Genomic DNA, 24,570 nt, shown 5'->3' with positions numbered 1-24,570 from the left:
AATATGCCCTATATGTGGTAAAAGTGGGTCAGCGTGCACCGACGTGTATCACCCCCACTGGTTTCAAAACATCTCATCAAAGGACTGCAGCTGACAATTAGCTAGTTGGCTAACACTGGCACATTTACACCAAGGTTGATTAATGTGTGTTGTCTTTATCAATAAATGACCCAAATGAGCTTACAACAACAACAACACACCTGGTGCTCAGGTTTATGTTGCTCATCACGATATTCAATATTCAAGAGAAGCTGCTGGAACATTTTTTTTTCATGGCTCAAACGTTCAGAAACACGATTAGTGTGATTACGTTATTTAAATTACATCACACACATTCTGCATATTAAGTTAAATTGTTTTGGGGTTTTTTACGATTTTAAAATTGATGTTTTTACCGCCAGAATTGGTATATTTGCTTCATTTGAGTCTATGTGGAGGTAGAAAGAAGTTACCACTTTTATTGTTGTAGTCTGAGTAACGTGACGTCATATCCGTTCTGTATCCGTCAACCAAAACAAACCTCAGCGAGCCGAAACGAGAAAGTGTAAAACGTTGGAGGGTCGTCATGGATACAACCTGCACCCTCACATGTTAAATCCAGCGTGGTAAACACTACACATCCAGTAAAGGATGGAAACACATTGTGTTTCACACATTGACAGGAAAAGCAGAGCTAGACATCACGGCTAAAGCTGCATGCTAACTTCTAAAAAATGACAAAATATGTCCGAAATATGGCCCACAAAATGTCCCAAAAAAGGCAAATATATGTCTGAATAAAAGTCTGAAAATATTTTTTTTCAGACAAAAGTCAGAAAAAGTTAGCAGGATATGTAATCGTATGGCGGTAACGTGGCGGTTGAGCCGGCCGTCGCTCCCGTCTCCGTGGTCAAATGGGCCGACGCTACAACTGTAGAGCACTCAGATACTGACATTTGTGTTCTCTGCATTGAAACGGCCCCGATGGAGCTGACCATGGATGGATAAAGAGAACGGAGCTGACGGGAGAGCTAGAGACCACCTTGGAGAAGTTAGAGGAAGTAGTAACTACGTCCGGTTTTCAAAATAAGGTGTTAACAAAGGGAACTGTATATACATATATACAAAATACATCTATGGAAATCAGATTGATGGATTATATTCACCAGAAGTATAAAACATTACATGTCCTTTATAAATTAAAAAGAAAATACCACTAATCTGTGAGGGAAATGTCTTTATTCTTTGATTTCTGGGTTGCTGGATAATAAATAATTCCTGACAATGACTGATATATTGACTTCAGGACATCTCTGACTACATACATGCTGAAAATCAAACATTTTTACTACATTAATTTAGATATTTTCCAAAGTAAAAGTCCTTAGAAGTGTATGATTCAACTTTTTCCCTTCATGGTCTAGTGTTCAAAAATTGCAAAAAATCGCAATACATATAAAATCGGCACCCAAGTATTGTGATGGTATGAAATTGGGAGATACAGTAGGTGTATCCTCCCAGCCCTACTGAGGTGGATTTTGTTTAAAAAGCAGAACATTAGCTGACCTGCTTTTTTCCACTGAGAATATACTGACAATGTTATCATATCATTTATTCCATCATCACCTAAGCTAAAGAGAGCCAACAGCTAGTATCTCCCGTCCTCTCTTGGACCATCATGGACTGGGCGCCTACATGGCCAGCCGCAGCCTCGAGTTCACTATTATAGGGAGGGGGGAGTTCGGACCAGCCAAACGGACTACAGTCTTGTGAAAGCGCCCTCAGAGCTTTACAACTTGTTTGAACCTCAAGGATGCACGGTGAGCTACATCAACCATATGAAGGCACTGAGCAGAGACGAGCATGTACAAAACATCTCCATAATCTAAAACCGGTAAAAAATGTATTCTCTGCTCAGTTTGCTCATTTGGCTGGTGACTTATTTTTTTCACTAGAAAACGAGGACCCCCCACCACCTCCCCCCCGCCCACACACACACTCTCAGACCTTTAGTGTTTTTCCCATGTCCCACTTTTTATCTCTAAGCGGTCATATTGTCATCTGCCTAACAGACTTTGCATGCTCATGTCCCTCATATTAGCAGCCATATGGGTCCAGACCAAATGAGTCCAATTTAAAAACTCATCTTCACATTCACAATGAAACTGCTACAATAACAAAGCTCCGTTATCGCACGTCCCGCGGCAACGTTTTGAGATAACGGCTAGAAAACATACTATAAAAGTAAATGCAGGATGAAATTGGCAGCAGCTCAGAGAAATCTGTAGCAGCTTTTCCACCACTGCTGCTGAGAACAGTTGGGGAGCCGAGACAAGTGGAGAAAAGTGTCCAATCACCGCCAGGCAGAGCGATGGGGGGACAATCAATGGAACGGCATGAGATAAATGATGCAGATTTAAAGACTGCGAGATGAACAGAGAGAATAAACACTGCACTACCCGCATACACACACACAAACCTGCAGGCACAAACACACAGCAACAATCACAAGGCTGGTGAGTGGTTGGATAATGAGGTATAAAGAGCATGAAAACACGGTGCTGTAACCAAAAGGCTCAGTAACTTATCATTTATTACAAGAGCATGAAGGGAGATTATTTTTAAAGCCTCACAAAACGACACAAAAAGCACCCGATTCAACTGTTACCAGGCCATTAAATAGGCATTTAGGAGTCGCTATGAGCACCACAGATGTGGGTCAGTAGGGGCCTACTACACCCACTATGTTGTAAAAGTGAAAGTGAAACTTAAAAGCAAGACGTCTAAGATGTAAAAGTGAATGAAACGTCACTTTTTGAACACAAACAAAAATGCTTCTTTAGGTTTAGGCAAGAAAACTACAACTTCTTTACTACAACTTCTTTAAGTTTAGGCAACAAAAAAAACTACAATGCCTTATGTTCAGGCAACAAAACTACAATTTATTTAGGTTTAAGCAACAACAAGAAAACTACAACTTCTTTAGGTTTAGGCAACAAAACTACAACTTCTTTAGGTTTAGACAATAAAAATACAACTTCTTTAGGTTTAGACAATAAAACTACAACTTCTTTAGGTTTAGACAATAAAAATACAACTTCTTTAGGTTTAGACAATAAAACTACAACTTCTTTAGGTTTAGACAATAAAAATACAACTTCTTTAGGTTTAGACAATAAAAATACAACTTCTTTAGGTTTAGGCAAAAAAAAACATTTAAGTTTAGGGAAAACTATCGCGTTTTTGTTTAAAATAACGACGAACACAAAGACAACTACACATTGTTGGTTTCACACGGGATGCAAACTCCAGTCACCTGGGTGGAAACCCTGTGTGTTGTGTCCCATCCATTGTCCCTGACCTCAACCCCTTATGGAGTGTCACAGTGTTTCTGCGCCTGTCATAATTACTACGTATGTGAATGTGAATAGATGATAAAACCTACTAGTGAGTGTAGTAGGCCCCTACTGACCCACATCTATGGGGCTTATAGCGACTGATAACGCCTATTTAATAGCCTGACAACAGTCTAATCGGCTTCAAAAAGAACCAAAATATCAACTCTTCTACCATTCAGACCCTTCATGTCTCGCCAGAACCTGCTGGTTCAATTCCTTCATCGCAGAGCGAGGCAGATAAGAATCATAAATTACTCATTATCCTTTCAGTGTTTGGAGTGTCTCTGAGTGCAAGTCAAGTCAATTGCTTCATCTGTGCATACTGAGAGGCTGTATTCAGGCCCGGAGGCCATCAGAGTACTTCTTTTCTCTCTCTTCTCTGACATGTTTTCATTGTTTTAGCTCAACTGCAGCACATTGAACATTAAATGAAACATCAGGCCTCATGTGAACCACTTGTGAGAACAGACTTGTTCTGAAGTGGCTTTGAAGGAACAGAGCGTAGCATTTAGGGGGATCTATTGGTAGGAGTGGAATATAAGACTTATGTTTTCGAGTGGGCCCTCTTCAAGTTTTCGCATTGGCCACCGTAGTTCTCCTACACGCTTGGCACACGGGAGAAGTTTCAGTCGGTTGCAATCTGCAACCTCACCGCAAGATGCCACCAAATCCTACACATTGGACCTTTAAGTGGTGAGTGCTTTATCTAGTGGTAAGGCTGGGCAATATGGGTTATAAATAATATTTAAATATTTTTAGGCTATGTCGTGATATACGATATATATATCTCGATATTTTTCATATTTTTTTGTAAAATAACATAACTGTTTGATTTAATCCTTTGATGCGTTGCAACATTTCACTTAACATTTCATGAAATGTTGTTTCACGTAACTTTTTTTCACGTAGCGTAGTTTCACATAACATTTTACGTAACGTTTTACGTGACATTGTTTCACGCAACGTTGTTTCACGCAACGTTGTTTCACGCAACGTTGTTTCATGTTTTACGTAATGTTATTACGCTTGTTACGCAAGAAAATGGCGATTGTTGTTTATTTAAGTTACTTACATTTTTACGTTAATTTGGTACGTTATTATTTTAACACAAACCATGATGTTTTTTCTAACTTTAACCAAGTAGCTTTATTGCCTAAACCTAACCAATTGTTTCTTTACCACGTTGCATTGTGCGTTTCTGCAAGCATGATACGAGGTTGATATGAGACGTATTCATGAAAACAATTTGGGGGGTTCAGAAACATCGATATTTAACGTACCCGTAGTTTGCAGGAACGTACAATATTTGTTTTCTCTAAACTGGGTTGTTAAAGGAATATTAGATTTACTGGATGTGATGAACTATCTATAAAGAAACAGACATCCTCTTTTTTGGTGTTTTTTTCTACATTTTCTTCCTACAAAACACTGTTGAATTTCCACAGAATTCACCATGACAAAAAGGTAACCCCTGACCTAAATCCATCACAGGTGAGATGTCCTCTTCATAAAAGGACAGTCCTCTCTCCAGCTTTATAATTCTATCTCATCCTAAAGCAGGCCAGCTTCAGGTGAAACATACGGAAAAAAGAAAGCATGCACACTCACACACTCACGTCTCTCCTGCCTGTTATTCATCCCCCCTTTAATTTCCACTACAGGTTTTTAGCCTTTGACTGAGCCTACGTACCATTTCAGCCATAACTTCCAGAGGAGAAAAGCTCTCAGAAGGAGGAGGTTCCACTGTAGCACCCAGGCTCCCTGAGAGGGGAGGAGAGAAGAAGAAGAAGAAGAAGAAGAGAGGGGGGGTGGGAGGGAGGAAACAGAGATGTCTACGGTAAATTAAATCACTGGAGCTTTCAACATAATGTTGAAATATTATCAGCTTTAATATTTGATATTTACAGTGAGAAGTACAGACCTCCAGCACCACATAGAGTTACTAAAAATGTATTTCTGGTGCAGCCTACATGTGTTTTACAAACTCCATGCTTAAACATGACATATATAGAATATGGTTTATCTTATCTAAGACTTCTAAACTGAATGAGAGAGAGTGCTTGTTACATGCAAATCTAATTTATGATTATGCAACATGTTAAACACAAAGCATCGGCATTAATCACATCACAACCCATCCACCCACAACAGCTCTCCTCCCCACTCCTCTCTCTCTGTAGAGGAACTAAAGAGTGGGTAGGAGTAGGAGAGGGGGGTATCCTTTGTAAATTTTGATTCATGCCACTGGTTATTTTATATATCGTGTGATGCTTCCTGCTGCGGGAGGAAATTCCCAATGTCGAGAAATATTACTATTTCTAGGTCTAACACGTGTTTGTGGTTATGACAGCTCTTATAAGACACAATAACTTACACCATGTAAAGGAACACACGGAGGTTCTGACCTAGAATTAGAGCTAGTTCATAATAGATGAAACCTTCCTTTACGATAACTGCATTCAACATTTATGTTCAATAGAACCTGATTACACAGTAATCTTTGCTGTTGATGCAACTGCCTGCGCACACAGTCAAATCTCAGAGGATGGGCGGGGAAGAGGAGGAGGAGGAGGAGGGGGTAAACAAACAAGTAAACAGCTGGAGATCAAAGATGGAATAAAAATCAGCAGTTCCACTCTTTTCCACTGTCGACTATATCATCCTTGTAATCTTGAGGCAACGAGACACACCACTCCATCACTGAGTGTGTCTGTGTAACATACAGTACATACTGTATATGTGACTCAGATATGAGGTTTTAGAGGGAGAACTGACGGAGCAGAAGCTGAATGATGAGGAGCAAAGCAGAGCTTTACAAAATGAATGATACAGATCGACGGTGTTTTCAACGTATATGTAAGGGATAATGTACAGCGAGCCGGTCATTGTTGTGAAAGAATCCCCGACAGGGCGATGGTGGACCCCGACGCCCTCTAGGTTCCATGGTGGAGAGGAGGTCGTGTTGCTCTGGTTCTGTCTATTCGGCGTGGAGAGGTGGTCGTGTTGCTCTGCTCTGGCTCTACCTATCTGGCGTGGAGAGGAAGTCGTGTTGCTCGGGCTCTATCTGGTTGGCGTGGAGAGGAGGTCGTGTTGCTCTGGCTCTACGTGTATGGCGTCGAGAGGAGGTCGTGTTGCTCTGGCTCTATCTATCTGGCGACGCCGGGGAGCTGCTTGACATCCTCCTGGATCCACCATCTCACATATGTTCACATTATGTATTTGTTTTTACAAGGGGATTCTTTCACAACAATGACCCGCTAGCTGTTCACAAAAACGGTCCGCCAGAGTCCGACATCAGAGCTGCGCCCATAGCAACGGTCTGTTAAAGAAATAACAGACCGCAGAACGCCGTGATCGACCAATCAGAATGAATCGAGTATTCAACACAGCCGTGTAATAAACATCGGTAAACTCTATTCAGGAAGAATAGAAGTTAGCAAAAAGCGACAAAAAAAACAATGTGATTGTTCCATTTGGTTTTGGATTATTGCAGAAAATAAGATCTGTGGCAAACACACGTTTTTGATACTTAATAATCTAATAATCTACACAAATGAACACCACTTATGATTTTTAAGTGTGAATGCAATCACAAGAAGTAAAAAGCTAATGTTAGGCTATAAACTAACTACACCACGTTCGCATGAGCGTGAGTATACACAACGAGTCGGCGTGATGACGTTTAGTAGTCTCATTTGTTAGCAACCGCTTTATTTAAGACGTATAAGAGCTTCAAAATTCACGAGTGGGTTATTTACTGATGTATTTTATTATTTTTTGAATACTCGATTCTGATTGGTCAATCACGGTGTTCTACGGTCAAGAAGGTAACGAGAATAGCAGACCGTTGCTATGGACGCAGTCCTTGTGTCGGACTCTGGCAGAGTCAAATTATTGATTTCTTCAGTAAGTAGCCGTGTAATAAGCGAGATAATGTACAGCTAGCGGGTAAATGTTGTGAAATAAGCCCCTTCAGGGCGATGCAAGACCCGTCAGGGTTTATTTCACAACAATGAACGGCTCACTGTACATTATCCCTTACTTATATATCGTAGACCAACATTTTTAAATCTCTTCAGCTTGTGTTCCATACAGACCTTATTTCAGGCATCTAACTAAAAACCCATTGACTAAAAACATTGACTTCCCGACACATTTGTGTTGTGTTGCGTTAGCTCGGCACTCCATTACACTGGATATAAATTCAATCAATCAATATGAGGTTGAAGGTCAGCAGCCGTCATTTCAAACATATTGAACATAGTGTGGGAGTTCCACTACTGTATATAAGGTAGTGGGAGTGGGTTGCACCCTGAGGTTAAATTGGCCACGAGCCCACCAGAGCTGAGCTCCAACAGAGCGTGATTTGGGTGTCAGGAGGCGGCGCTCAGTTGACATTGAGGAGACAACAAACATACTATATATATATACACTGTATATATATACAATTGGAACCATCTACCAAGGAAATGGCTCCTATGATGTAATGTAATGTAACATGATGTAATGGAGACACTGTTTCTGGAAAGAGATGTTAAATATTTCAGTGCTGTGAGCAACTAAAACATAATTCCCTCCACCTTTACCCAATTATAAGGCATTCACAAATCACTCCATGATGTTTATATTTGAACAAGTGTAATGCAAAGTGTAGTGAATATTATGTAAGTGATGACACATGACAAGGCATCCTGATATATGACAATGAGAAATGATGTCGAGGCAAACACAGACACAGATAGACAGCTACAGCTGAGTCACAAGTTTCTTTTATCGAAACCTAATTTAAGCAGCATCCACCGCAAAAACAAAGCAAACGCGAGAATGGCTCACATACCCCCGCTCACTGCTTGACCCCTACTAAAGTAGGGCCAAAGGTTTTGCCTGTTTCAAACCCCCAAAAAGCACAACTAGACCACAATGTCAACCATCATACCAAATTTGAAGTTCCTAAGTGAAACAGTTTCTCAGTTGTACTCCGGAAACGAAATTGAAGTCGAAAACAATCACAGTTATTGGTCAAAATTTATAAAATTTTGGGCACCCTGGACTTCTAACCCCCAAAAGGCACAACTACACCACACTGTCAACCATCATACTGAATTTGAAGTTCCTAAGTGAAACAGTTTCCGAGTTGTACTTCCGGAAACAAAATTGTGACAAATATGTAAACAGCCCTTTATTGGGTGTTTTTTTTCAAGGGAACACTCAGGGCAGGCTTAAGGCATAGGCCATATAGGCGGTTGCCTATGGTGCCACTTTCTGGGGGGCGCTGGCCGCCCTCTAAAGAAAAAAATGTATAAATAATAATTTTAAAAAAAATGCCGGTACCTTTCCTCATTTTCTGCATTGAGGTTAACATATGAACAAATTAATTAATAAAAAAAAAAATACACTTTTCACCTCTGTAACTCTCTTTCTCGCGCTTTTTCATCTGCCCGGCCTTATTAACTTATATGTTAATAAAAGTGTAAATTGTAGTGAACACTTTTAAGCCAACAATATCGGGGACAAATGATTTATTCATATTATAATAAATACAGTTATTTATGAAAATAAAAATGTTAATTTTTGTCTTAAATCCATTGTGATATCTGATGTGTGTTGTGGTTTACGGGGTCAACAAAGCAGCACCACGCCAAACAGAGTCACAACCAAAGAATATTTGCGTTCACAAATTAGTGTAAAAATCTCTCACATTTCAATATAAATCCTACGTGAGCAGAATCCTGCCGTGGTGAACCATTTCTTCAATTAATTTTCTCTCCATTTAAGGACAAGCACAATACTGTGACACACTCATTAACTGAGTATTTATTATATAGAGAAGTGGCTCCGAGTGTTTCTCAAGTGGCCCTGAGAAGTCCTTGTTTACTGTCTGAACGGGAGGAGTTCTTGGCAACAAATGCAAGGCCTTCCTCTTCCTCTTCAGGGAAATGAAATATAAATACACAGAAAAAAACGCTTTCAAAGTTAAATTTGATTTGCAGAATCATCTAAACTCTCAGACAAACTAGATATAATAAGACTGTTATAGAGTGTGAGAGTATTATTTAAAGATTTTCATTGACTACAGGCACAAGACGTGTCGTCTTAAGACATAATCTGCAAATTAATAGTGTTTTTTTAATATTTGATTATATTATTTTTTTTATTTATTTTTAAAAATGTTATCACAAACAAAAAAAGTAACATCTACAAACAGACTCACAAACATACCAAAATTAAATACTAATTAAATAATAATAATAATAATAATTAAAAAAAATTAATAATAATAATAATACAAATAAATAATACAAAATTAATAAATAATGAATACAAAATATAATAATTTAAAATAATAACAATAAAAAAATAATGGTAAAATTATAATAACAATATAAAAGACAACCACCACAAGAAATCATTAGCCGAAATCCCTACTGCGTGACATCCAGTTTGGCTATTCCTTTCTGTTTTTTTCCTGATATGACATAGGCAGATATGTGATTGTATCTTTGTCTGTCTAGTCTGGCAATTAATAGTGTTTTAACTAAAAATATGCTCCAATCATAACATGCCAAACTGCAGCCCAACAGGCAACAACAGCTGTCAGTGTGTCAGTGAGCTGACTTGACTATGACTTGCCCCAAACTGCATGTGATTATCATAAAGTGGGCATGTCTGTAAAGGGGAGACTCGTGGGTACCCATAGAACCCATTTACATTCACTGATCTGGAGGTCAGAGGTCAAGGAACCTCTTTGAAAATGGACATGGCAGTTTTTCCTCGCCAAAATTTAGCGTAAGTTTGGAGCGTTATTTAACCTCCTTCATAACGAGCTAGTCTGACATGGTTGGTAACTTAGCTCCTCCAGAGGCACTGAAGACATTACACAATGTTTTATAATGACTTATATTACAGATTAGTACTCCTCCTGGTGATGTTCCTAGTGTTAAAAACCAGCTTACAGCAGCATGGACACCTACAGTGTCTGAACAAAGGAAAGTGCGCCCACTACTTGCAGATCTCTGCTCTGTTTCTTTGAAAACACATCATCATAGTGCTGTTTGATTGACAGCTGATCTGTCATCAGTGAGTTCTTCATCACAAGAGATGAAGGCAAAGTTATGCAAAACAAAAGCAGCATATTGGAGGCGCACAAGTTTACTATCGAACCAGCAGCTCGTCATGAGGGCACCAAACGGGCTTCCCAGTAATGGAGCTCATGATATAGTGGGTATCCATGGCGACCGCATACCCGTTTCACCGCTTCCAAGCATTTCGTGTGGAGACGTATTTATAATCAAGCGAGGATTTCATGGTTTTGTGACCTAGGTGTCCCGTGTGGTTTGTGATTGGTGAAACTGGAGGGAAAATAGAGCATGCTGGGAAATGCATCTAGAGGCAAGACCTTTATACACACACACACAGATATGACCAACACACAGCTGGCTGTGAGCACGCTAAGCAACAGGAACCAGAGCGAATGCTCTGATTTACATCAATAAGTTAAACAGTTACATTTGCAGCAGGAAGGAGAGATTATCAACGCGCTGCACAATAACAACTCTTCATATCTCACTCATTGCATAACTCCGATCAAAAATTAAAGAGGTATATTAATATTGATGGTGTACATGTAGAAATTTAAAAAAGCTGCACATTAACCTGTCAAATGTTTCACTGAGGAGCATGACAAATGGATATAATGTTCTTTTTATTTAATGATGACAATGAGACACTTGAACCAAACTCATATTTAAATTTAGCGTACGTTACCTATGACTATCCTGATATCATACCTTATTTTTTATGCAAATTATGGCCGACATCTTTTCAGCAATTACCATTTAATGTATTTGAATCCAATAACTGCTTCTCAATAGTAGATAAAAGCTGGAGCATTCACATATTTCACCAACCCGGTCTCACCAAATGGCAATTTGTAAGTCATTCCGTGCACAATAAGAACGCCGTTCCTGCTTTTGGCGTGTCATTTCTCGCCATCTAGTCTGCATTGACTGCAATGTAAAGACATCCGTGTGAACATGCGACGCTCAGAGCTGGAGACGTAGAATAAGAGAGACTGCTGATGGTGGATGAGTCCAACAGACTTTCAACTTCCAACCAGGAGACGTTGTGTGTTTGTGTCCCAAATTGTTGAGTCGTTTTGAAGTTACGTTAGTGACGTGTTTATATGTTAATTATTTAAGTACATAATTTAGTTAGTTTACGTACTAATTTACTACAAGCTACTTTGAAAGGGGCTGCTGCTGGCTGGGCTAAAGAAGCAGCCACACAAACCACCACTACCAAGCATCTTTCTTTCTTACGCCAGATCCATTGTTCACAAAATGGACGAATTGGAGCTACAGAAGGCAGCTAACAAGTCCGTCAGGGACTGCTGCGTGATGTTAATAACGGAGACCTGGCTTCACCCGCTGATACCCGACGCTGCCGTGCAGCTAGTGGGCCGTACAATCCACCGCCTGGCCCGAAGCAAAGACTGGTACAGTAAGAGCAACGGGGGGGCTCTTTAGCTGCTAGATGTCCCACGATCCTCTCTGCTCTGAGGAGCAGGGAACTCTGCTCGGACTTTTTCAAGGGATAACTTTGCAGCCAGTATGGAGAGAAGGAATCATTACAGCGACCAATGAGTCTTTCAGCATACATGACGCATGCAAGTATTAAAACGGACTTGAAAACCTTTCTTTAATGACCAGAACCAGACTGAACCAAAGTCAGATCCAGCCACCTGACTCCATTTCTCAAAGAAGAGAGCACTCAGTGGGTAAAGGCCAGCTGCTTTCTGGAGTAGAGAACACAGTTAAGAAGCTCAATACCAAAAGCGGATATATCCTTCCTCTGCTGCACCGCTCTACGTCACACATCCCCGTGTGAGAAGGCGCCGGGCATGCTGGGGGACTCCCTGCCAAGACTATAGATCTGCTCTTTTCCCCAGCAGATGCGAGTCACAGCAGGAGGAGGCCACAGACAGGCAGGGTGGGCGAACAGAGAGAGGAGAGGTAAAATACAACAGAGGGAAGAGAGGAGGGAGAAGGAAGAGAGATGAGAAAGTTTGGAAGCACAACAGATTGTCATCCACCTCCTCCTCCCTCCCTCCCTCCCTCCCATCCTCTGTTTGCTATCTCTCCGTCAGAGCCTGTCCTCCATCTCTACCTCCCTCCTTCACTCAGTGTTTGAGCCCTTCGGGGCTGATGGAGTGATTTGGACTCAGATGTCCCAAGTTTGACTTTGATCACTGTTGATGACAGAATCCAAAGCTGTCTCTCTTTCTCTTTCTCTTTCTCCTTCTCTCTCTCTCTTTCTCTCACACACACTTCCTGTCGCCCCTCCCTGGTCCTCTGTGTCAGAGCGGAGATAAACGAGGAGCAGGAAAAGGGCGGCGCTCTCCGGAGATTTGAGGGTGAATTTGTACCGGACGAGGCGTCGGCAGGTTTTCTATTTTCTTTTTTCTGTCTGATATTCGTACGTTCATCTTTATGATGATAAACTGTATAGGTGGACCTTCCTGGGGTACTTCCTACATTTCCCAGACTGACTTTCAATGACTCCGTCACAGAGAATGAGCATGATCTTACATGCTCTAATTTCAATGGATGGGCATACGGGTGTGAAATCAATCTGGCCTCTACCCTTCACTCACAATGACAACATGTCACCATGTGTCTGATATGTGTCTAATATGTGCGGGCTTAGAGATGGTGGTTTTGGTTAAATATTGAAAAAGGCAACACATACCAATATCATGCTTAAAGTCAGCATTGACCTTTAAAAATATTGAACGAAAGTCTTTCCTTATAGGGCTAAGCAACGTACTGCTGTGGACGCCACGTTAGTTCAGATCAGAAAGTCACACAACAACACAAACTAACTAACCGATGGATGCAACGTTAGACCAACAACTCCTGTGTTCTGAGAGGTATGATTACTGTTTTTGTGAATGTAGTCTGGTGCCGCGACCGGCTCTAGGTGGCTCCGCGGCTGTGGACAATGTGTCACCGGGGCGGACTGTCCTCAGTGCGCTCCAACCGCTTCGTGCCCCCCAGGGCGGGGCTCGGCCCACGTAAAAGGCGCCAATGGGTCTGCAGCGATGTCGGCAACCCACCCGTCTTGAAACACGGACCAAGGAGTCTAACGCACACGCGAGTCAGAGGGTGCAAGCAAAACCCCGTGGCGCAATGAAAGTGGAACCGGCGCGCGCCGGCTCGTCTCGCCCGCTCCGTCAGGGAGCTGGAAAGATGGTGACAAGAGGTTAACGTCACGCTGCCGTAAAGTGGTATCGGTGCCGTTGTATCGGAGCCGTTTTGCAAGTACAAGTACATGAGCACAGTAATACCCGATACTGGTATCGGTATCGGTATCGGTGCATCCCTAGATACTACCAATATGTACATTTCCTCTTTATACTATTAAATAACGTAATCATGGTGACATCACATTTCCTACAAAACGGATTTGCTTCTGCAGATTAGTTGTATGTCACAGTGATTTTTACGAGACAGGGTTGGTACCTGGTACATCCAACAATCTACTGTGATGGGAGGGAACCACAGTAATCATATGCACCTCTTTCATTCACTTCAACAAATAACAATCTTCACCAGCATCACAAACTAGTAAGACGAAACACAAACAGCCCAATCTCACCAGTCACAGTTCACACGGTCCTCGCTGTGCCTCCACATCCATCTCATAGTCTACATTTAGCCAGCTATCCACAGGAGTAAGAACATGACATCAAACTCCTCTACCAATGCAAAGTGCTGAATATCAACAGCACTGTTAGAACTGTTCAGAGTGATAGCAATGACAAAGAAGCCTTATGGTGCCCAAGTCAACCAAAGATGAGACTCTGAATTAAATCTTTCGGTTACCAGGTGACTGGTTTTATAAACTGACCGTCTCCCACTGAGCTGACCACTTTCAGCTGCAGAAAGCAAGGAAGTAGTTTAGAATACATTCATACAGAAAACTGTCATACAAATACAGAAACACACCGTCATTCGGAAGTGGAACAAATTGGAAGAGAGGAACAGAAAACAGCTGAGGAATAACTCCCCTGACCCCTGACCCCGTTCAGAAGACCATTTCCACATCAGTGAACTGAGCAGTTCAACTGAGCATGAATCTGCCACTGCAGTGTCCGTCCGGTAAACAAAAAGGAGTCTGGAGGGAGGAAATGCACGGCTAATATTCCTGGAAAATCTTCTTTTTATGTGGCGTGACGCACGACGCACATACTGTAACACCGAGGGGAAGGTAGCAGGTGCAGGCTGTAAAACCGTCGAGCATTAATTAAACATCTCTAGGTGGATGAGACGGTCCACCCACCTATAGAGCTTACACCTGACATTTCGATAAATTAGCCGACAGTAAATGCCATTCCTCAGCTGCTCAGATTGGATGTGACGGATGAGAGGAGCAGCGGCTGAAATGATAAGGTTTCATTAAACCCCCGGCACCGCCTCAGTCACCGGGTCCAGGCTATTTCTGAAAAGAAACTCCTCTCTGCTCTGAGTCTGACTTCTCTCTATCACATATTAGAATTGTTCTGAAACATCAGGGCAGCTCACAGTCATCTATTCTGTCTTTCCTTTCAAATCAAATAATCGGAAGATTTGTTGACATGCAGAATTTACCTCCCTGAGCCAAAAGGAGCTCCATCTACAGAGATGCTGAACTCACCGGTGGAGGGAGTTTTAGTTTTGTACTTACAGTATGACACAACTGAACGCATCTTGTTTGAAGCATTTGATGTAAAGTTTATCACCTTTTTTATCTGTAGTTTGGGATTTATCCTATAAATATTATTACTGTCAATGTGTACGTTCTTTACTATTATTTATTTATTTATTTAAATCTTTGGGCCGGGATCCCACCTCAGCCGGCGCGCGCCAGCCCTCACTTTCATTGTGCCACGGGGTTTTGCTTGCACCCTCTGACCCCTAGAGCCTTTTTCGTGGGCCGAGCCCCGCCCTGGGGGCACGAGGCGGTTGGTGCGCATTGAGGACAGTCCGCCCCGGTGACACTTTGTCCACGGCCCAAATGTAAGTACTTGTACTTGTACTCGGTCTGAAAAAAGTGGTATCGGTGCATCCCTAATAAATGCTGTTGGTTTGACAAAATATGCAATTTTAAGGACATCACCTTGAATTTCAGGACCTCATTATCAGCAATTTTATCACTATTTTCTGAAATTTTTTGGACTCAACGATTTATCGATCAATTAAAAAAGTATTGAGAGATTAATTGAGAATGATTATATAAATAATCACGAGCTGCAGCCAAAAGGACTTCTTCATCACCAGCATCATTATCATTATAAATAATCAGTTCAAGTGAAGAGAAAGCCTTGAAACTGGAAACTCAAGGCAATCTAACTCAAACCAAATGAAACAGTGACCTTAGAGAGGAAACTCATTTACTTAGTAATAAAAACAAGTCTCAGTGTGCTCCAGAAAAGAATCTGTGATAGTGTGAACCGGACTTATAAAAAGTCCTTCAACCAACCTAATGATGCTCACAGTCTGGCACAAAGCAGACTGACTCAACAAGGTGAGACCTTTAATGGAACAGGTGCTAAGCTCTTATTGTGGCTGGAAGTAGACAAACAGACTCTCTGAGTCACTTTAAAAACACACCTGAGCGGTAACTTTGGGACGAGGTGAGTTGTGATGCAACACAACATGTTAATAAGAACACAATTTAAGACGACAACAACGGTCACATGCAACATTTTTATGAATGAGTGAAGAGACATAAGGCGAGACATCACATGGTGAGAGTGAGTTAGAGACGGGAGGGAGACGTCTGCACGGTGCAAAGAAACATGATGAAGTAATGATAACGGGGCGAGCAAACACAGGAAGCTGTAGGTTTGTTAGGCTCTGTAACACCGGCATTTAAAACGGCGAAATCTCAACTAATTCAACTGGTTACGGTGGCATTGCTATCACCCTCTGATCTAGTACTGTAACTCCTCTACCTCAGCATTTCTCAGGCTACCACTTCCTGTTTACAACTAATTCATAAACGCTGCTGGCTGTTATTAACGAGAACAAAACAAGACCACATCACCCTCCTTCTAATTGTCTACAAATCTCTCCGTACATATATCTCAGAGCTTCTTACCAACATTTGAATGATTAATTCACAATCAGAATATTTTTTTTCAGGAAAAGCCATACTTCTATTCAGCACCTTTCTAAAGGCTCTGTGGATGTATTATTATTTTTTCATATTTGTCTACGTAAAAATGTTATCAATAAGAACTTTAAAGTTTAAAGGGTCTGTTTGTAAGAATCAGAAATGCTTGTTAACAGCGACACCTGTGGCCGTTAAGTCAACGAAAGTCAGCATCGGGCTCGCGCTTGTGCTCGCTCTACATAGACATGAACGAGCATCGCTCAACACAGTGAGGAGACACACGTCAGATAGTAAAAAACAATCTCCTTGGCTGTTGTTTATCCTCTTTGTCACCAGCTCATCAATGAACCGATTGACCACATGACTTCTTGAAAAGTGCTGCAGAGTAGAGCTGCAGGTAACCATTAGTTTGATCTGCCGACCATTTTCTCAATTAATCAGCTAATAGTTTAGTCTATAAAATGACAAACAGTAATGGAGAGTATTGATCACCAGAGTCCCAAGTGATGTTTTAGCTCTGCAAAATCTATTAATTAACAATCAATTAACTATTCACAACGTAAGACTTGATGGACTATTATAAAAACTCTTTATTCATGACTTAATATTTCTAATTAGATTAATTGTAGCTTTCGGCTCATCACAAAGTGAGAAACCTGAGACCCCGGTTAAAGACTTTACTGACATTTGTAAAATTGATCGTTTATTTGGTTCCCAAACTTTCTTTGTCATGTCTCCTTCGTCTCACACGGGATTTTCAGGTCTTTTACATTATAAAGCAGCTTTAAGTGCTATAAAAATACTGTTAAACTATCAAAACGCTCAATAAACGGAGAAAAACACACACAGCCCATATTCAGAAATTGTGCGTTTGAAACAAGCCGTTAGGATTTCTGTCCATTTGTGATGTCACAAATATACGATACTTAGACCATTACACGGTTTTAAACATTCTAAATGTGTCCCAGTTTATTTCCTGTTGCAGTGTATGTAAATAACATCAGCTGACAGGAAGTAAACATGGACCCACACCGTTGCCTAGCAACGCAATTCTGTTGCAAGTCCATTGAAATGCACTAAAACGGAGCATTTCAGACAGAAAGGTGAATACAGGTATACCCAGGTAGACAGTATGAGGAAAATTTCTGGGTTTTTTTAACATTACAGCATGTAAACATGTTCTAGTAGAAAAAACAAAATACAAGTATGAACCTGAAAATGAGCACGATATGGGACCTTTAAAATAGTTTTCAGCAACCAGCAAACATACTGAAGGAAACTAAAGAGGAGCCAACATGAAGTTACACTTTAAACAAACTTCACTCTTAATCTTTGTCAGTTGTGATTCAGGTACATTTTGACTGTAGATGTAATGCAGCAATTAGTAATTCATTATTTGTTATATTTGCATCTAAATAACTTTTAATTTCACTCCACATTTCACATCTTCCCACCAGGTCGGTCACGTGCTCCTCCTAGCTTGGGATCCACTGGTTTATTATGGTGAGACTCATCAGCCATTAATGAATTTAATAATGACTTTATTAATGACTTTATTCATTACTTTATTCATTACTTTATTAATTACTTTATTCATTACTTTATTTATGACTTTATTCATTACTTTATTCATTACTTTATTCATTACTTTATTAATGACTTTATTAATGACTTTATTCATTACTTTATTCATTACTTTATTAATTACTTTATTCATTACTTTATTCATTACTTTATTAATTACTTTATTCATTACTTTATTCATTACTTTATTAATTACTTTATTAATTACTTTATTCATTACTTTATTCATTACTTTATTCATTACTTTATTAATTACTTTATTAATGGCTCACCAGCCAGAGAGATTGTTGAGCAACTGGCAAAGCTGTTCTTATAAATGGTTTATAATTTAATATATAAAGAAAACGTGTTTAATAACCATGCATTAATTAATTGCATTACCTAAATAAAAAGGTACCAAGTGGTACAGAGCTGTCATTGGAGGTTAGTTCAGCTTTTATCCAACAGGATGCTGCAGGTCAAACTAGACCTCCACCTGGAGGTAACAGAGGTTCATCTCTGGAAGAAACAACAGACAGAAAAGTGCGCCCAGGTGGATGAAGTCACTTCCAGGTGTCTGTCAGAAGTCTACTAGTGCACTATTATACTATTCGTACAGGACAAGCTGCAGGATCGGCTTTGTGAGGGTGAAAAAAGTAAGAAAAGCTGAGCGCTTACCTTGGACGTTGTCCTGGTTCCTGTTTTATTCCCTTCGTCCTGCTTTCCTCCTCTCCTCTTCCTCTCCTCTTCCTCTCTGTTATACTGTCCCCCCTAATGTGGCTCCATGCCGCCGGTGGTCCAGCTCTGCCAGGAGGGAAACTTCCAGTGAGAAGTCCGGATCTGTGTAGGAGTGATGTGCAGGAGGAGAGCACCGAGGGAGGGACTTTACAACCTGATCTCCCGGAGAGAAACCCGACTGCTGCCGCGCTGAAACTCAATATGAGGCGACAGACAGTCAGCGCGCCTCCGAGCAGCTCAGCTCATCTCATCAGACACAGGAGCGAGCTGGGAGGAAGAGGAGGAGGAGGAGGAGGAGGAGGAGGGCGTTTATTCTAAGGACACCAAGCAAGCGCTCCCCGACAAGACAGGTGGATGAGCTCCTGTGGTTCTCTTTGTCATGTCTGTCACCTCAGGCCAGCAGAGCAGAGATCTCCCTCAAAGTGCACATCCAGTGGATTTTAGAGATGGAATCTGAGATTCAGGCTCAGCGTCGACACCTCTTCATTATCAGCAGAGCTGGTTATAAATAGCAGGAATACAGTGGAGCCGGCTGCAGTTTAATAAAACACCTTCACCTCCAGCTGCAGCCTGGTAAAAAGGATGGATGAATTAAAGGAGCAGTGGGAAGGATTTGGTGGCATCTAGCGGTGAGGTTGCAGATTGCAACCGACTGAAACTTCTCCCGTGTGCTGAGCGTGTGCGAGAACTAGGGCTCTATCTGCTGACAGGGTTTGGTTTGTCTTGCGATATTACAAATCCTCCCATAGCGAAGGCATGACTTGCCCTATTCTGCCTCTGATTGGCTTGCCAAGATATTCTTAAACCTCATCCACACCAGGAACGCCAGCAGCGGCTATTATTATTTTGGCGTCCGTGTTAACAGGTTAGAGCAGCCGCACTGCCCGCGTGAGACACACAGCTTGGCTGCGTGTCAGCTGCGTCTCTTCTAGAGATTCGAGGTCTCGCCTAGTTTTGATGCGAGCCGCGCGGTTCACAGCATCAACAGACAGTGAAAGTGATCTATTGACTGTATATTGACATCATATCAGCAACATTACTACAGTTTACATGTGTATAAAATGTTACGGAGATGAAAAAAAAGTAAAGATTTATTTTTAAATCACACTTGCACCTGCTTTTATTCTGAAATCTGTGCCGGACAGTGTTGTAGAACATGCAGTGACTTGCAGAGCTCCATGAATGAATAAAGTACGGGGTTTTAATTGTGGATTATTACTATTATTTACAAATTACCACACGTTTCTTAACCTTTCTCCGTCTTAAATAAATATAAATTACATTTATAATGAAATGAAATGACCATTATGAATGACTAATTCTACGTAGAAAGAAAGGGCTGACAGCAGCAGAAACGCAGCTGGTGTGAACACCTGACGCGTGTGTGGACAAAGTGTAAGGTAACAAAAACTCAACAATCCTTAGTTTCAGATAGAGATGTTCCGATACTTGAACTTGTGCTATCGGCTGATACCAAGTACCGATGCGATACCTGCGTGATAAAAAAATATATGTACTTATTATTATTGTTATTATTAAACAGCTGTTTACTAAACTACTACATTTCCCTCGCTCTGACTACCGCTACACTCTCCACTAGCATCGCACTGTTACGTGTCACGTGACAAACTACCTGCAGTCAGTTCTTCTTCTCTGCTCTAAAATAGTAGTTGCCAGTGGCAGCCTGATACCTTCAGGGCGACAGCACAGTGGAGGCTGCTGCTTCGGAGCAGTGAAGAAGAAGAATTGATTTACGGTTAAACAAGTTGATTTCTTTCTGGGTTAATAAATGATGGTATCGGATTGGTATGTAGTCTGGCATACTCGTCGATACCCGATATCGACTTTTGGGCAATATCAGTATTGGAACAACTCTAGTTTCAGGTGATTATACACTAAAGAAAACATGCTTATTAATAATATATTATGTATATTATATAAATGCTGCACACTGTTCCTTTAATGGCTATAAATAAAAGTCAACTGTAATGGAAGCAAGGATTTTCTTGATTTAAGCTTCATAAAAGATTTTTCAACACATTTTTGGGAAATTTGCGCTAATGTAATAAAGAATATTGATTTTACAATTTAGAAATTAAAGTGAGACTGACCCTGATTCATCTTCCTGCCTGTTAAGTAAATTGTCTGTCTGGCAGCTCCTCTCCTCTCCTCTCCTCTCCTCTCCTCTCCTCTCCTCTCTCCTCTCCTCTCCTCTTCCCTCTCCTCTCCTCTCCTCTCCTCTCCTCTCCTCTCCTCTCCTCTCTCCTCTCCTCTCCTCTCCTCTCCTCTCCTCTCCTCTCCTCTCCTCTCCTGTCCTGTCCTGTCCTGTCCTGTCCTGTCCTGTCCTCTCCTCTCCTCTCCTCTCCTCTCCTCTCCTCTCCTCTCCTCTCCTCTCCTCTCCTCTCCTCTCCTCTCCTCTCCTCTCCTCTCCTCTCCTCTCCTCTCTCCTCTCTCCTCCTCTCTCTCCTCCTCTCTCTCCTCCTCTCCTCTCTCCTCCTCTCCTGTCCTCTCCTCTCCTCTCCTCTCTCTCACCTTCACTTCCTCTAGCTGTCTCTGTGCATCCCGGAAATATTGGAGACCAGAGAGCACCCTGCAAATAAACGGTCATTACCATGACAACCAGGCTACAAGCCGGAACGGGAGGATGTCGGTCATGGCAACGGTGCTGGCAGGCAGCCAGACCCAACAGCCCGGTTCTCCCCCGGGGGGCGAGCCGACGTGTGAACTCCAGGGTTTGACTTTTATTTCTGGTTCATATCCTCCGACAGCAGCTCAACAGAGAACACATCCAACGGTACCAGAGTGTGAGATGTGCCGTGTTCCTCTCAACACCAACTATTCACACTTAGAGCAGAGAGGAAATCACAACCGTGTACATGTGGTTTAGGAACAAGATCCCAAACCACCCGTCCACTTCTCCACCAAACATCATGTTCATCACAAAGCTGGCTGGAGCCTTAAAGGAACAGTTACACATATCAGGCTTCATGCCGAGAGTTAGATGAGAAGATCATCACCACTCTCATGTGGACATAGAGCTTGGAGGCAGTTAGCTTAGCTTAGCATAAAGACTGGAAGTAAAGGGAAACAGCTAATCCATCTCTTTACTCTAAACCAGTGGTTCCCAAACTTTTTACACCACGTACCACCTCAGAAAATATCTGACTCTTTCCAACAGAAACTACATGGAAGCACCAAAACCTCTTGGTTGTATCTAGTGAAGCTGTTAAACAGTGTTGGCCGCGGTCGGAGGACGCGGAGGAGACCGTAGCTTTGGTCTCCAGGACCGGAGTCTCTGCTGTACTCTGCTCCTCTGCTTGCCTTCACTCAGCTCGCTCCATCTCTCTCTCTCTCTCCACCTCTCACGTGCATGCTGCTCACTCCACACTGCAGAAGAGTTAGTGTAGCTCTGAGAATATCTCGTGAATGTACAGTGGACGTTTGTGCAGAAATAACTGCTGCAGCTCCTCCAGACCAACAGAGGTTTCCCGTGTCTTGTGAAGTGACGGGGCTCCGCAGAGAGAAACGTTATCGTCTCCCACCAAAACTCCGGCGTCTCCCCTGTTCCCTCCGGCCGCGGTCGGGAGGCTGAGGCAGGAAAAGCCAACACTAGGATCAGCATTGATTCATGGAGAGACCTTGGTCTGGTCAGCTAACATTACTGCCAAGCAGCTGAAATATAGAGTGATATTGTGCTTTTAGCTGACGTGTGTCTCCTCACTGTTTTGAGCGATGCTCGTTCATGTCTATGTAGAGCGAGCACAAGCGCGAGCAACAGGACGCTGACTTTAGTTGACTTAACGGACACAGGTGAAGCTGTTAACAACACATTTAGGATTCTTACAATCAGTCCCTTTAAAGGAAGAAAAAGCACTTGTCCAAATAGTGTATTATTTCAGTAGTCATGTGACCGTGAACAACTCTAAACTTGTGACATCATCAAGCTGTAAAAGCTGCCAATGAAAGACAGAAAGGGGAGACTTTGTGTACTCAGACAATGTTTCTCTAAGTCTTAGATGTTCCACTGAAACAAACAAACTAGAAATCACTCCTCCACCACTACGGCTAAACAACGCTCACTATCTGGTTTAATCTGCATGCACCCGGCTCAGCAGAGTGAATCATGGGATACATGTGCCACATATTGTTTTTATTCAAGGACTTCATGAAAATGGTCAAAAAGGTTCCCTCACAAAGACGACATTCCTGGATCCTCACCACAACATTTGATTAAAATCACTTTAATAAATAACTAATAAACAGAAGCATGACTTCTTCTGGCAGACGGCAGAATGAAATCATTAACTAAAAACTAAACATTCAATCAGCAAAATACAGTATAACTACAATAAACTGTGATACAGTCAACATTTTGGAGTTAACAAAACATTAGCACATTGATTTTGAGCCCTTTATATCACCATGAAGCACCTCAACTGCTTAAAAAGATTGTTGGGAAAAAGTTATTCAATTTAACCACAAAACAATAGTCATTTAAAATACTATATACTATTATATGTTGCAGTCAGGAACCATTTGAATGTAACGCCCTTTACAGGTCGAATCATTTAGTCTATGAATCTGAAGATGTAAAATAATGTTATTTGGAGTCAGCATGTTTGGCTTCAGCACCACAAACAGACCCGAGCCCCGAGCCATCAAACAGTACAACACCTCTCTAGGGCACTATATTCACTTTTTAACAGTCTCTTCTGCACTATATTCACTTTTAACAGTTTTCTTCTTTATCTCCTTGTATTTTTATATCTGGTATATTTTGTTTTGTACTTTGTACTTTGCACTACTAACTTTTATACTGCCTTTTTAATAACATTTTTTGCACTATGGAACTGTGATGCTGGGATCAATAAAGTTACTATCTATCTATCTATCTATTTATCTATCCACATTCCTACCTGAGCTCTCCAGCTGTAGTCCTCACACCTGGTCCTGTCACAAGTCCACACAGGTGTGCAGGTGTGCAGGTTGCTGGTAGTTTGTGTCTGAACCATCTTCTGGCTGTGAACTGTCCATCTGGTCCACTCTCCACTTCACCTGTTCAGAGATCTGAATGATGTCATCTCTTCCTGTCCTGCAGCCTGAGGCCTGATAGGAACCTGCACAGGAAACAATCTCAGGTTTTATTTCTCCTTATAAAAAAAAAGCAGACCCATTTTCATCTCCTGCTTTAGACACTCAAACTAAACACGTGATGTCATTTCCTGTTCACAGGTGGCAGGTGGAGGGCGGAGTTTACTCTCAGTTTACCACAGCACACCAATCAGAACATTAAGGACTTTATATGCACCTGCAGCTCACCTGCAGCTCACCTGCAGCTCTCCAACACAACTACAACATTTAGAATGACATTTTCTCAGATTTTGCACTGTACTATAGCAATATTATATTAGGTTGCTATGGTTACAGTGACAAAGACAGTAATGCCTTTTTTCTTATTAATTTATTTTTTCATTTCTGTTGTCCTTTTCTGTTTGTCACAGCTCTTTGTTTATGTTTTTGCTATGCTTCTTCTGTATGTAAATGTTTTTAATGTTTTCTGCTGTTACTATGGATACTGTCGTTTTGAAAAATAAAAAAAAACTACATTTATAATGTAGTTCTGTCTCGGTGTCACGCTGATTACGCACAGCTCATTCGGTTTCATATAGTAAATATATATATATATATATATATATATATATATATATTTATATATATAACTGGTGAATGCATGTTC

The 24,570-nt window shown here is 41.3% G+C and overlaps 1 protein-coding gene across 3 annotated transcripts in view; it reads right to left on the bottom strand.

The window, feature by feature from the left end:
* LOC141781527 (SH3 and multiple ankyrin repeat domains protein 2-like) overlaps positions 1 to 24,060 on the bottom strand; it is a 231,139-nt gene extending 207,079 nt beyond the window's left edge. Inside the window, exons 1-2 of one of the 3 annotated variants that reach the window (XM_074657358.1) lie at positions 18,774 to 19,478; positions 5,068 to 5,138 (exon numbers count right to left, since the gene is read on the bottom strand). In XM_074657358.1, the coding sequence (XP_074513459.1) occupies positions 5,068 to 5,079 (12 nt within the window). In that variant the 5' untranslated portion in view covers positions 5,080 to 5,138; positions 18,774 to 19,478. Of the gene's footprint in view, positions 1 to 5,067; positions 5,139 to 18,773; positions 19,479 to 23,749 lie in introns of those variants that run through there. The other 2 variants (XM_074657353.1, XM_074657364.1) reach the window with 2 other exon arrangements.
* Positions 24,061 to 24,570: the final 510 nt, after the last annotated feature.

This window comes from Sebastes fasciatus, chromosome 2 (genome assembly GCF_043250625.1).
Source record: "Sebastes fasciatus isolate fSebFas1 chromosome 2, fSebFas1.pri, whole genome shotgun sequence".
NCBI lineage: Eukaryota > Metazoa > Chordata > Actinopteri > Perciformes > Sebastidae > Sebastes > Sebastes fasciatus.
The sequence above is the reverse complement of the archived record's forward strand: the minus strand, read 5'-3'. Positions and strand labels throughout refer to the sequence as shown.